Source organism: Sus scrofa, chromosome 8 (assembly GCF_000003025.6).
Source record: "Sus scrofa isolate TJ Tabasco breed Duroc chromosome 8, Sscrofa11.1, whole genome shotgun sequence".
In the NCBI taxonomy this organism is placed as follows: Eukaryota; Metazoa; Chordata; class Mammalia; order Artiodactyla; family Suidae; genus Sus; species Sus scrofa.
In genome coordinates, this window is record NC_010450.4 from 80,673,177 (window position 1) to 80,686,552 (window position 13,376).

At 49.1% G+C, this 13,376-nt stretch overlaps 1 protein-coding gene across 4 annotated transcripts in view; it reads right to left on the reverse strand.

Annotated features, from left to right (window-relative positions):
- The window catches only part of ARHGAP10 (Rho GTPase activating protein 10), a 349,503-nt gene continuing 337,949 nt past the window's right edge, over positions 1,823-13,376 (reverse strand). For 2 of the 4 annotated variants that reach the window (XR_002346408.1, XM_021100659.1), the window contains 2 exons: positions 9,612-9,703; positions 1,823-2,515 (listed from right to left, as the gene is read on the reverse strand). Coding sequence is in view for 3 of the 4 variants with exons in the window: in XM_021100659.1 (XP_020956318.1) it covers positions 2,427-2,515; positions 9,612-9,703 (181 nt within the window). In the remaining variant the exon portion in view is untranslated. The remainder of the gene's footprint in view (positions 2,516-9,611; positions 9,704-13,376) is intronic. The other 2 variants (XM_021100661.1, XM_021100660.1) reach the window with 1 other exon arrangement.

A 13,376-nucleotide genomic window follows, 5' to 3' on the forward strand; every position in this document is an offset into this window, starting at 1 on the left:
CCACCTCCTGAGCCCATTACTAAGGGTACCATGGGCCAGGCCCAGAGTGAAGCTCCCTGGCCGGGGGCCTCAGCCAGGCTGCGGCCACATGGCTCCTGTGCACAGAGGAGCCAGCCCTGACTCCCCTCAGACACTACCCTGTTCTTCCTGCACCAACCACAGGAGGGGTCTGCAGGGCTGTGACTAGAGGAGCCCTGGCAGCCAGTGCTGCTCTGAGGCTTCACTATCACCACACTGTCATCCCACAGACAGTGGCCCAGACAACAAAGATGCACGTGATGTGCATAGTAGGAATAGCACAGCAAATAGAAGTTCCCACTAAGTGAGCACGGGCTGTGTCCTGAGCATGCTACTTGGATTTGGTCACTTCAACCCCAAACCTCTGAGTGTCACTTTCTTTTTAGGAAGCTGCAACAGAATCCTACAGTCAACTGAATTGCCCCAAAGCACACTGGTAGCCAGACTGGGTAGCAATTTCCTTGACCACATAAATGGTCACACACACGCTTTGGGCGTTCCCAACAGCAGGTTGGGTGCCCCTCGCTGTGAAGGATGGAAGCCTTCCTCAGGCAAGCAGAGGAACCAAGTCCTGCTGCAGTGGATCTGCTTTTTACCACCCCCTGGATACACAATAATTCAGAACACTGCCAGGAAACCACTCCCAGCGCTACCCTGAGCCCACGCACTGTAACTGCCACAGGCTTGCGTTTTCCCACAAAAATGGGAAAGTTTGCCCCAGACCAAGTTTCTCTTCTGCCTTTCTATGCAGCAGGCATGGACAGGAAGTGATAACTCAGAAGACAGGACACTGGGGATGATGCTGCCCCCACCCCCTGGCCAGACTGGCCCACTGCACAGGCCTGGGCCCAGGCCTCCGCCTCAGGGCTGGCCGTTGTCCCAGGCCCTGGGCTCCTGAGCAGTCCCCGTACCCTCCCATGGGCCTCAAGTTCAGCATTTTACATTATGTTGTACTGATAACGGTCCTTAATTTTAGGTAGAACAGGGTTACTTTTCAATGGGCCCATTTCCCAGTACACTCCTGAACCTGAACTTGACACCTTACATGGTCCAGGGGAGGCCACTTCCAAACTGATACCCAGCGTTCTGGAATCATCTCACCTGGGGAAGAGGTGACAGACACATTCTTCCTGGGACAACCTGAAGGATGAACTCTGATGGCCGAGGAGCCTCCTGTAGTCAAGAGAGAAGCTCTGGGCACCCAGAGCAGGCCCTGGAGCAAGGCTGATTTCACTATCCAGGGAATCCGTAAAAATGAGCTCCACATCCCAGGGACTTCAGATCAGGGGACAGAGGAAAAGTGCCCCTTTGCCGGAGAGGTTGGTTCAGCCTGTGTCTCCAGTCTGAGGCTGGAAAGATTAAGCAAGCATCCCAGGGGACCTGAGCACCCTCGGCCCACCTCCTGTGCAGAGGCTGACTGAGGCTGCTCCAGGGACATCCCAACACCTGACTCTCTGCCCCAAAGTCCTGCCTAATTCAGATGGACAGATGAGACCTGAAGGCCTGGGAAGCAGAGGTGGGTGGGAGTGGGGGCAGGGAAAGAGCTGTGCACCTTGAAGTTGAGCCCCAGCCCCAGCCTGGGTAGGGCTCACGCAGGCCATGGGGCAAAGGCTGGTTCGGGCTGCTGGAAGGGGCTGCTGCCCCCCAGAATCACGCCCTGCTGGGAAGCAGCAAGGCTTCTGGTTCAGCCGTTCCACCTGTGAGCGCCACGCCAAGAGGAAAGGCATCTCCATCCGCCAGCTGCCGAATCATAAAGTGTCAGAGGGAGTGAATGCCACCACCTTTCCCCGTGTGAGGACACAAATCCAAGAGTAAATCGTATTTTATTTCATGTACAGAGAACTTGGGGCAGAAAGGCAGTGTGTGCTAACAGTGCACTGTGAGCAGCATGGAGAAGCCGGCCGTGAATCCGCTGGTGCCCAGAGTCCAGTGAGCTTGGGGTCCCCAGGGCGCTCCCTCCCTCCACCCCCGGCCCCAGGTAAGGAGCCTCTGCCTGCGGCCCTCAAGGTTTAGGCCAGTGCAGTCGCGCACGCCCGCAGCGGCCCCTCCAGAGCCAAGGACACATCTGAAAAGCACAATTGCCTTTCCGATCAGGGAGGCAGGGCTGCCCTCCTTCTTGCTCTATAAACCAGATAATTAAAAGTTCCAAGTCCCAAGGCCTGACAGGTGAAAGGTGTCTTCTGTCCATCCAGATGCCCTCCTCCCGCAGCACCGCCCTACGCAGGTCCGAGCCGTGCGCCCCCCTCCCCCCACCTCTAGCAGTAAGTCCCCCTCCCCCTCCTGGAGTGCCAATCGGTGATCTGTCCGTCCTCCTGGTCTGTCCTGGCAGGCGGCTGTGGGTTCTGCCCCAGGCAGACGGTGCTCCCGGACCCCGGCCAGGGTCTGCGTGGGGCCGCCAGGGGCCAGCGCTACAGCAACTTGACGTAATTCTGTGGAATCAGACCCCTCTTGCCATTCAAAGTGCCTTCGAGCCAGCCAGGCTCCCTCGAGGTTTGCACTGAAAAGGAAGAGAAAATCCCCTTGTTACCAAAATGCCCCCAGCTTCGTAAGAATTCACCGTACCCTGAGCATCTCAGAGGCTCCACCCATATTGAATGCCGCCGTTCCCAGGCTGTCTGGTTACAAGTCCGAACAGGAGAACCAGTGTTATTTATAGGTATCCCTCCCCCGCAAGCCTTCATCTCTCTGGGCATCACAGCCTCCGAATCAGTCCACCAAGTTCTGCTGGGCTGCTTCTCATCCACAGGCACGAAGGAGCTCTGAAACTTCCAGAACATGCAGTTCATCAGAGGCATTCCCCTGCATCAAACACAGTCTTTAGGAACAAACCCAAGCCACGGTGGGTCTGGTGCACAGGCCCCTGGCCCTGTCACCTCCCTGGCTGCCCCCACACTGCCCAGAAGCACATCATCCAGGTCAGTGCACTGAACCAGCCAGAGAAATCCCCACCTGAGCCGTTAGGCCTTTGCCCTTCCTTCTTGACTGGGGAATTCTTCTCAGAGACCTCTAGGGCCCGTCTCCTCTGGAGAGTCTTCTTCGGTCATTCTCGGCATTTATCAGGCCTCACCGGCATCGTCTGGACACCTGCCTGACTGCCACTCTGGACAGGGAGCTCCGAGGGCAGGGCTCGGCCTTACACCTGGGTACAGTTCCCCGCACCCTGCAGGTTCCATAAATAGCCACGTCGGCTATCAGGAGAATGGCCGGAGGCTGGACAGCAAAGGGCACGAGGTCCAAACGCTCATCACCAGGGTCAGGAAGCATTTAATAACCCCCAGCTGTGGGCCAGCCCAGCTCAGGCCTCGGCCACCACCAGGAGCAGGCGTGTGCGCAGGAGAAAAGGGGGGATGTGAGTGGGGGGGGGGGGCAGCAGACAGCTCGGGAGGCAAGGCAGCCACAACCACAACCCATCGGAAAACATACAGCAGGCATCAAACACACACATAAACTCAGACACACATGCCACCTAACACACAAACATCTCAAAACAATGCTTCTCTACATGAAATACATTGGATTCTATTATTTTTCAATGCAGATTGTAACTTAGCAAATGGAGTTTATAACTGACTCACATAGCAACCACAGTATGACCTCTACACAGCTGGTCCTCTGCCCTCCTCCCCACTTGGGCCTGGACAAGGCCTCCTCATCCTCCAGACACCAGTGGAGGGATCCCCTTCCTCCGACACCACCCCAAAGCTCCAGGCTAGCTCCCAGCCCCCACATATGCACCCACATGCTGTGTGTTGGGGGGGGGTGTGCGCGTGTCACGCACACACAGACTCTGTTTCCTGGTTTGGGTGCTAACATGAGACATCTCATGTCCCCAGCACAGTGCCAGACTAGGATCATTCGCTGAAAGGGTGAATAAACAAAAGAACCAGAGATGCGCCCTCCTGATGACCTGGCAGCATCCCTTTCTCCGCACCCCTCACAGAAGGATTTTCAAAGGCTCTTGCTTAATCCCCCACTGGCAGTGCCACCAGAGTGCCGACCCCCACTGGGGAGAGGGACTGGGTTCCATGGGAGAGGTGCCCAGGGGCCGTGCAACACGGCAGGCCTGAGCAGGTCCCCTCCTCAGTCTCTGAGAAGGAGTGACCTTGGGAAGGAATGACAACGCCCCCTCCTTCCCTGACATCGGGCTGCCACCCAGCCTCCATCTTGGGGTGGTGGCAGTTGGGGGGAGGCACAGGGCAGGTCAGTAGCTCCATGCCCCACATCGAGAGACAGACTCATTAAAAGGCAAAGGGATAAATTAGGAGTTTGGGATTAATAAACTATTCCATACAAAGTACTACTACTATAATACTACTCTACAAAATAGATAATCGGCAGGGACCTACTGTATCACACAGGGGAACTCTACTCAAGATCTTGCAATAATCTATAATGAAAGAGAATATTGAAAAAGAATATATATACACACACATACATATGTGTGTATATATATATAAATAACTGAGTCACTTCCCTGTGCACCTGAAACTAACACAACATTGTAAATCAACTAGACTTCAATAAAAAAATTTTTTAGGAGTTCCCATAATGGCTCAGCAGAAACTAATCTGACTAGGATCCATGAGGACATGGGTTCAATCCCTGGCCTCGCTCAGTACGTTAAGGATCCAGCATTGCCGTGAGCTGTGGCGTAGGTTGCAGACGTGGCTCGGATCCTGCATTGCTATGGCTGTGGCGTAGGCCAGTGGCAACAACTCCGATTTGACCCCTAGCCTGGGGACCTCCACATGCTGCAGGTGCAGCCCTAAGAAGACATTTCCAAAAAAATTTTTTTTGTAAAGACTCCCATGACACACGGCAAACAGAAAGCACTGACTTAGTGGGCACTGGGGAGTGATAGCTGTGGGACAGTTACCACCATGCCACAGACCCTATCTTGCCACTGCCGAGCTGTGTGGCTCCGGGCAAGTCTCATCCTCAGAACCTGATGAGTGTGTTAACGATGGTTACAACAAGGCTTCCTGCTATCACGGTTTTTGTTTGCTTGTTTCTTTGTTTTGGATGTGCCCATAGCTTGCAGAAGTTGCCTGGGCCAGGGATTGAACCCAAGCTATGGCAGTGACACCACCAGATCTTTAACCTGCTGCGGCCACTAGAAGACTCCATGGTTTTTCTAAATTTGTGGTAAAATATATATAACATACCATTAACCATTTTAGCCATTTCTAAGTGTACAGCTCAGTGGCGTCAAGGTCGTTGACACTGTTGTATAACCATCACCACTGTCCACCTCCAGAACACTTCCATCTTCCCAAACTGAAACTCTGTATCCACTAAAACGCTAACCTCCTATTCCCCCTCCCCAAGCTCCTGGTAACCTTTATTCCGTGTTCTGTCTCTGGGAGTGTGCCTATTATAGATAAGTCATATCAGTAAAATCGTACAATATTTCTCCTTTAGTGACTGGGTTATTTCACTTAGCATAACGTCTTCAAGATTCATCCGGGGTGAATGAATGTGTGAGAACCTCATCCTTTTATGGCTGAATACACTATTTCAGGTATAGACCATGTTTTGTTCAGCCACTCATCTGCCAATGGACATTTGGGTTGTTTCTACTTTGGGGCTATTGTGAATAACAGAGCTATCTATGCACACGGATGTACAAATATCTGTTTGAGTCCCTGTTTTCCACTCTTTGGAGGTACATATTCAGAAAAGGAATTATTGGACCTATACGGTAATTCCACGATTCATTTTTGAGACCCAGCCGCCTTGTCTGCCATGACAGCTGCACCATTTTACATTCCCAGCAGCCTTGCGCAAAGATTCCAACTGCTCCACATCCTTGCCAACACTTGCTACTTTCTCTATTTTTGACCAGAGCCCTCCTAATAGGTGGAAGGTGGTATCTCATGGTAATTTCTCCAAGTCCTCCCGGTTTATCACCCCCTAACAAGGACATTGGGCTAGTGATAAGGGTAATTTGTGAGAAGCTTCTTCCAGAACAGAATCTGGTCTCCTAGAAACAATACTAATGACAAATATCTAGATCATCACATAACAACAACTAGCAGGAACCCACACTCAAGATGCAGCCTGGGAGTTCCCGTCGTGGCGCAGTGGTTAATGAATCTGAGTAGGAACCATGAGGTTGCGGGTTCGGTCCCTGCCCTTGCTCAGTGGGTTAAGGATCTGGCATTGCCGTGAGCTGTGGTGTAGGTTGCAGATGCGGCTCGGATCCCGCATTGCTGTGGCTCTGGCGTAGGCCGGTGGCTACAGCTCCAATTCGACCCCTAGCCTGGGAATCTCCATATGCCACGGGAGCGGCCCAAGAAATGGCAAAAAAGACAAAAAAAAAAAAAAAAAAGATGCAGCCTGGCCCACGTGGAGGCCTCTGTCCTGGGCTTGTTCCTGTACTGTCCCCACGCCTCACACCCTCTCTGCTCCAAGGTGATCAGCAGCTTCAAAGCTGTGTCTCTCACCCTCTGACCCCAGTCAGTGATCGTTAAAATGCAGTTTCATCACATATGTATATGTCCCTAATAATATACTATTTATTATGTTTATTTTTGTTTTATTTATTTATTTATTTTTAGGGCCACATCTGCAGCATATAGAAGTTCCCAGGCTAGGGGTTGAATCTGATCTATACCACAGCCACAGCAACACAGGATTCATGCTGTGTCTGCCACCTACACCACAGCTCACGGCAATGCTGGATCCTTAACTCACTGAGTGAGGCCAGGGATCGAACCCGCATCCTCATGGATCCTAGTCAGGCTTGTTTAACCACCGAACCATGAAGGGAACTCCTATTTTGTTTATTTTTGAGGCTAACCAGAATCACATTATATAGTCTTCTGGCACTTAATTTTTTTAATTCATGTGTTTTTCTAAATTCCCTCATGTTAAGAATATATGTAGGAACACAACTGCTAGGTTGCAGGGCTTATACAGGGTCACTTTTCTAAGATAATGCGCAACCATTTTCCAAGGATTACCCGTTATATACATGGAGACTTTAAAATGAATCACCAGAAGCTTTTAAATATTAATCTGGGCCACACCTGCTCCCCACACAATGGACAGAGCCTGTCTCCAGGTTAAAAACGAACAAAATCTGGCAAGCAAGGCAGCCAGGCTTCCTGTCCCAAAATCGTAATGCCAGGCAGCCCTGGCGATGGAGACCACTCCCAGTGGGTCCAGCAGCTGGAGGGCCACCTATCTGGAAAGAGAGCAGGGCTGACCCGTCAGCAGGGTAATGTATTTCTTAGGACCCCTGGTCCCAGAGAAGATCACAGCGCCCCCCGGAGGGTATGAGAGGCCTTTCCGCAGAACAACCGCTAAGCGTGAGAGTCTACTACAGAAACAAATCCTCTGCCCATAATTTAAACTCAATTCCAGGCTCACACAGTAAGCCCAAGAAATAACAAACAGTTACTGAGCAAGGTGATTACTAAAGATCCCTTTCACTTCCACACTCTGGGTTAGGATTTCCTATTCTTATATATATTTGCAACTATGTAACTACTGACATCATGGCCCAGGGGCCACTGGGACCTGGATTTTGTCTTCTCCAATGGTCCCTGAATGCCTGACACCAATTTCCTTTGTTGCCTGCCCCACACGAGGGAACAGGGAGCTTGCAAAGCAAGAGCATGGATGAGAGGTGGAAGATACCAAATGGACAAGTGAACACAGGAAAAATGTCTTGGGCATTTCGAGGGGGTGGGGCTACATACTGCGTGTGCAGGAAAGAAGTGTTCCTGGCAACACTCTGGGGGCTGAAATTATAAACAACGGCCCCCTGGAGCAACAGGAGCTGAGGCTGGGGGCACTGAGTTCTGGCATGCATCGGTCATCAGAAGAGAGGACCTGCAGCCATTCGAGGAAGGGTCATTAGATGTGTTCTGAGGGAGCAAATACTCCTAACTAGCTCTAAAGTCTAAAGAGATCAACGATGCACGGAAGATGAAGGTGCCAACGTACAGAAAAGACGAAATCCTGGAGTTCCCGTCGTGGCTCAGTGGTTAACAAATCTGACTAGGAACCATGAGGTTGCAGGTTCAATCCCTGGCCTCACTCAGTGGGTTAAGGGTCTGGTGTTGCCATGAGCGGTGGTGTACATCACAGACGCAGCTTGAATCTGGCGTTGCTCTGGTGTAGGCCAGCAGCCACAGCTCCGATTGGACCTCTAGCCTGGGAACCTCCATATGCCGTGGGTGTGGCCCTAAAGAGACAAAAAAAAAAAAAAAGAAAAGAAAAGAAAAGACTAAATCATGCTTAAGAGTCTTCCATTTTCTGTGACCTTTAAGCCAGTACTATCAGTTTTTGTTACTTGCGGCCCAAAGCATCCCAATAGATACACCTTCCACCAAGGACAGTATCTCAGGAGCAATTCGGCATCGGGGGTTTCAGAGGCTCCCAAATGCATCTAACCACACAGCATCAAAATCCCTCAGCGTCCCTCAGAGGGTGGGCTCCACTGCTCTCAGCTTCCCCTTCTGCCATATGGAAAGTCAACATGTGCCAGGCCTGAAGCAGGGCAGCTCATTTGTCCTCCTCTCCTGGCAGCACTGCATGCATGGATATTATGGTGACAAAGGAGTCATCTTGCCTCTACTCGAAGAACAAAATCCCTCCATAAAGTATAATTCTGTCATATGTGGGGTTTTTAGTTGTTTGTTTTCTGACACTATCCAGAGTCGCTGGCTCTCATGAGTACGTATCACACAGATATAGAAATCTATTCTAAATGAGGCAACCTGCTTTCTGAAAAACAATCATCAGCAAATGCTGCGTCACTGACAATTTCCCGCCAGGCTCTGTGTTGATCTACCCCATAGCTTCCAAACATTCTGGCTAATCAACCATTCCATTGCAAGCATCTCAGGTTCTCACTGCTTCCCCAGAACTCTTTTGGGCAGCTCCACCCACACGCAACCTCACTGTTTCCATAGCAACCAATGAATTTCATAATGAGCGGGATTGGGAAGGAAGAAAAGGGGTGGGGGGAGAGATAGACACCGAACCACAGGATGAATTTGTGAGATTCAGAGCTGGGCACAGCTCCTAAACGCTTATGTGTGAATATTAAACACTCAAAATCTCTACCCTGGTTTCAAAATGCCAAGTCAATAGCTGTATCAGGAGAGTCATATACTATTCAAATGAGCAGACATCATGTAAGGCATAGGAAGGGTAAGGGAACCATAAACCACAATTCGTCGACAATACTACTCTCCTGTAACTCAGAGCCGGTGAACCTGAAGCATTTAGGAGGCTGGGTTGGGGACTCCAGGGGAAGCAAACAGAAGATGCAAGTCAGAAATATTTCTTAACTCCAAGTGGCACTGGCTTCTTTAGAGCAGGAGAAAGATGTCCTGAACGAAGACCCTGAAGAATTGAGAGGGCTGGAGAATTACCAAGATTAAAACGGAAATGGGCTTCTATAGCCCCCTGGCGTTTGGTTCCCAGGAGCCACGTGGGTCCCCTCACCCATCCGCAGCATCAAGGGATAGACTCATGCTCTGACAAGCCCACCACCAGGGGCCACCTGCTGGCTCTCATGGGGAGGCCCTCTGGGCTGAAAGAAGACATCCCACCACGAAGCTCCCGCAAACACTTACCATCCTCAAAGATTGCTCCTATTTCGAAAGACAACTCCGAGCTGTGTTCTGCTTCACAGGGGTACACCGCGCGTGCCTTCCGGTTGATGACGCTGCAAAGGGAACGCAGGAGACACACATTGAAACGTGAGAGACCGGGAGCCAGAAACCCCCCCTCCCCCACGTGCACTTCCCCAAATCTCATTTATATGTCACCCGCAGGGCAACCCCTTCCACAAAAGAAATTATCAGAGAAGCAAACATCCGGCAAAACCTCAGCCCTTGATTGTCAAGTAAATGATGGGTTTCAAATTCCACCCTCTCTTTGGGGAGCCTCTCTGAGAAGCTTTCCTTGAACCTCTTCACCTAATTCTCTTCTCCTTCCTCAGCGGGATGACCTCTCCTGTCGTTCAGGGTTATTAGGACCACAAGGCATGTTTATGTCTGAAGCATTTCATCTTAATCTATTACAGAAAGGCACCGGTGACTTGAGACAGGAGGCGAGGTGGTGAAGGGCAGAGGCACACAGACACTAAGTGGCTTCAGCTGTGCACTATGGACACCAATTGTCTACACTGACTGTCTGTTTCCTCGCCATCCTGAAAGGGACTTGCTGTTCCCAGCCGGGTCTTCTTTATTTGACCCCCTCACTCTTGCTCCCAAAAGGCACAGAAGGCTCAGCTTCTCACCGCTTGTCAAAATGTCCTGGGTGTCCTTTTGGGAAAAGGACACAGTGGAGCAGGATAGAAACCGAGCTGCACACTGAGAAGGAGGCGTCCGAACTCACTCGTCCCCCCACTGGAGCAGGGGAAGCCACTGATGGGGAGAAGAGCCTCAGCCTGCTGCCCCGGAAGAAGGGCTTGCAAAAGCCAGCACCTCTGGCCTCTGATCACTGGCCCATTAAATGGTCGTGTTAATTACTCTTTTCAGTATCCCATTCACCTTCCTTTAAAACAAAACATATCTGAATCTGGAAGCACGACAGTTTCTACTGAACCTATGACACTTAGACGTAACCACTGCCACTTCAGCTGAAACTACATATGTAATAACTCCAACTTCCACTTTTACTAAACCTTCCACTACAGCACCAGCTGTCCTTGAACTGAACCTAAACCTCCCACCTGAGCCTACAAGCAAAAGAGTCATTTCCATTTAAACTGAATCTCCATACACCACTAAATGTAGCAATACAAAAGCAAGAACCAAAACTTCATTCATAAACACTCAAAATTTTTCAGAATCTACTCTGAAAATAACAGTAGTACTTCAACAGGATTTCTGACACTAAAAATGAATCTAGGAGTTCCCATCGTGGCTCAGTGGTTAACAAATCTGACTAGGAACCATGAGGTTGTGGGTTCGATTCCTGGCCTTGCTCAGTGGGTTAAGAATCCGGCGTTGCTGTGAGCTGTGGTGTAGGTTGCAGACGCAGCTCGGATCCTGAGTTGCTGTGGCTGTGGTATAGGCCGACGGCCACAGCTCCGATTAGATCCCTAGCATAGGAACCTCCACATGCCGCGGGAGCAGCCCAAGAAAATAGCAAAAAATACAAAAAAAGAATCTATAACCCCATGGCTTTAACAATGTCAACTGAGGTGACATCTGCAATGGAAACCAATGTTTCAGCTGAATTTACAACTAGCACTATCCTACTAGGAGAACAGCCACTACCACTCCTACTTTATCTCTCTATAGCGAGTACTTGAAGTAAACTTATCATTTGCAACCACATTAACCACTGCTACTTATTCACTTAAATGTATTTCTCTTACAAGATAGCTATGTCAATATCATGCATTCACTCTGCCCCAAGATTACCACTAATCCTAGTTAAGTGACATGATAATAAACTAACATCCAGGTTGACAAAGTAGACAGCTATCGTCACTACCACTGCTTCTAATGAACCAACAACCCAGTAGGCAACCATTACAATTTTAGCTTAATCTAAAAGCATCATATATTCTATGTAACTCGCTACCATAAAGGCACTACAATAATTTCTACTATTCAAGCTATGACCACCATTACTTTCAATGAACTTAACAACCGTCACCAAACCAATACAACACATGAACTTAACGGCCACCACACAAAGCACTGCTATGCATCTGTCTGAAGTGATGGGGGTAGTAGTGGTTGTCGTGGGATCAAATGATGCGCTATTTTTTCAGTTGAGGCTAAAACCACCACAACTACAACCACCATGTTAGGTTAACTGACTACCATAATAGTTCCCGGCAGTAGTTAAAAAAACGAACAGAAAAACACGGCAACAACACACTGATCTCCTCATAGCAAAATGATTTTTTAATTATTATCCCTAATTATCCTGTTATCAATTCCCCTACTATCTCTCATATTAAATGTGTACCTATAACCAGCATAGGTGATTATCTACCCAAGAGCCATGCTTCATTAGAAGTTGATCACCCTCGGAGTTCCCGTCGTGGCGCAGTGGTTAACGAATCCGACTAGGAACCATGAGGTTGCGGGTTCGATCCTTGGCCTTGCTCAGTGGGTTAAGGATCCGGCATTGCCGTGAGCTGTGGTGTAGGTTGCAGACACAGCTCGGATCCTAAGTTGCTGTGGCTCTGGCGTAGGCTGGCGGCTACAGTTCCGATGAGACCCCTAGTCTGGGAACCTCCATATGCCTCAGGAGCAGCACTAGAAAAAAGGCAAAAAGACAAAAAAAAAAAGAAGTTTATCACCCTCCCAAGGACAAAAGACAACAACCATTTAGCCCATCACTAATCCTCTATCACAATTATGTAAAATCCACATGGTCTTCCACACTTAGTAGACCACTGTTTTACAGGAACTAAAATTTTAATTTGAAAATGTATTAGTTGTCTGGGGTTCCCATCATGGCTCAGCAGTTAATGAGCCCGACTAGTATTCATGAAGACACAGGTTTGATCCCTGGCCTTGCTCAGTGGGTGAAGGATCCAGCGTTACCCTGAGGTGTGGTGTAGGTCGCAGATGCGGCTTATATCTCACGTTGCTGTGGCTGTGGTGTAGGCCAGTGACTGCAGTTCTGATTTGACCCCTAGCCTGGGAACTTTCATGTGCCGCAGGTGCAGCCCTATGAAGACCAAAAAAAAAAAAAGTATTAGTTTTCCTAAAAGTGTCAGATCTTACACTTTTAGTGAATTATGCATAAAAGTGAATCTAATTTGTTATCAAAGAAGCCTTATCAAAAAACATATAATAAAATCTCATAGTAAAATTACTATTAGTATCTGCTGGCAAACACAAAAATATTTCAAGGATGAACATTAAGTTGAGAACTACGTTAAATAAACTTAGAATCATTTCAAGTATTTTGTTTCCTATCTATGCAATGCAAAAAGGTGGTTATTTTTCTCTTCCAATTGTTTTGTCTTTAGCATACTAGTAGCTATTAACATGACTCTAACTTTGTGCTATCTCAAATGGAAGCATTAACTAAATACTGAAGAAGATTTCAAGGAAAAAAATAAATGTGCAGGATAATTAATAAAATTATCAGGGGATCTCCCATTGTGGTGCCGTGGAAACGAATCCAACTAGGAGCCATGAGGTTGCAGGTTCAATCCCTGGCCTCGCTCAGAGGGTTAAAGATCCAGCATTGCCATGAGCTGTGGTGTAGGTTGCAGAGGTGGCTCAGATCTAGCATTGCTGTGGCTATGGTGTAGGCTGGCAGCTACAGCTCCAATTCAACCCCTAGCTGGGGAAGCTCCATATGCCATGGGTGTGGCCCTAAAAAGAAAAAAGGCAAAAATAAATAAATAATTAATTTGG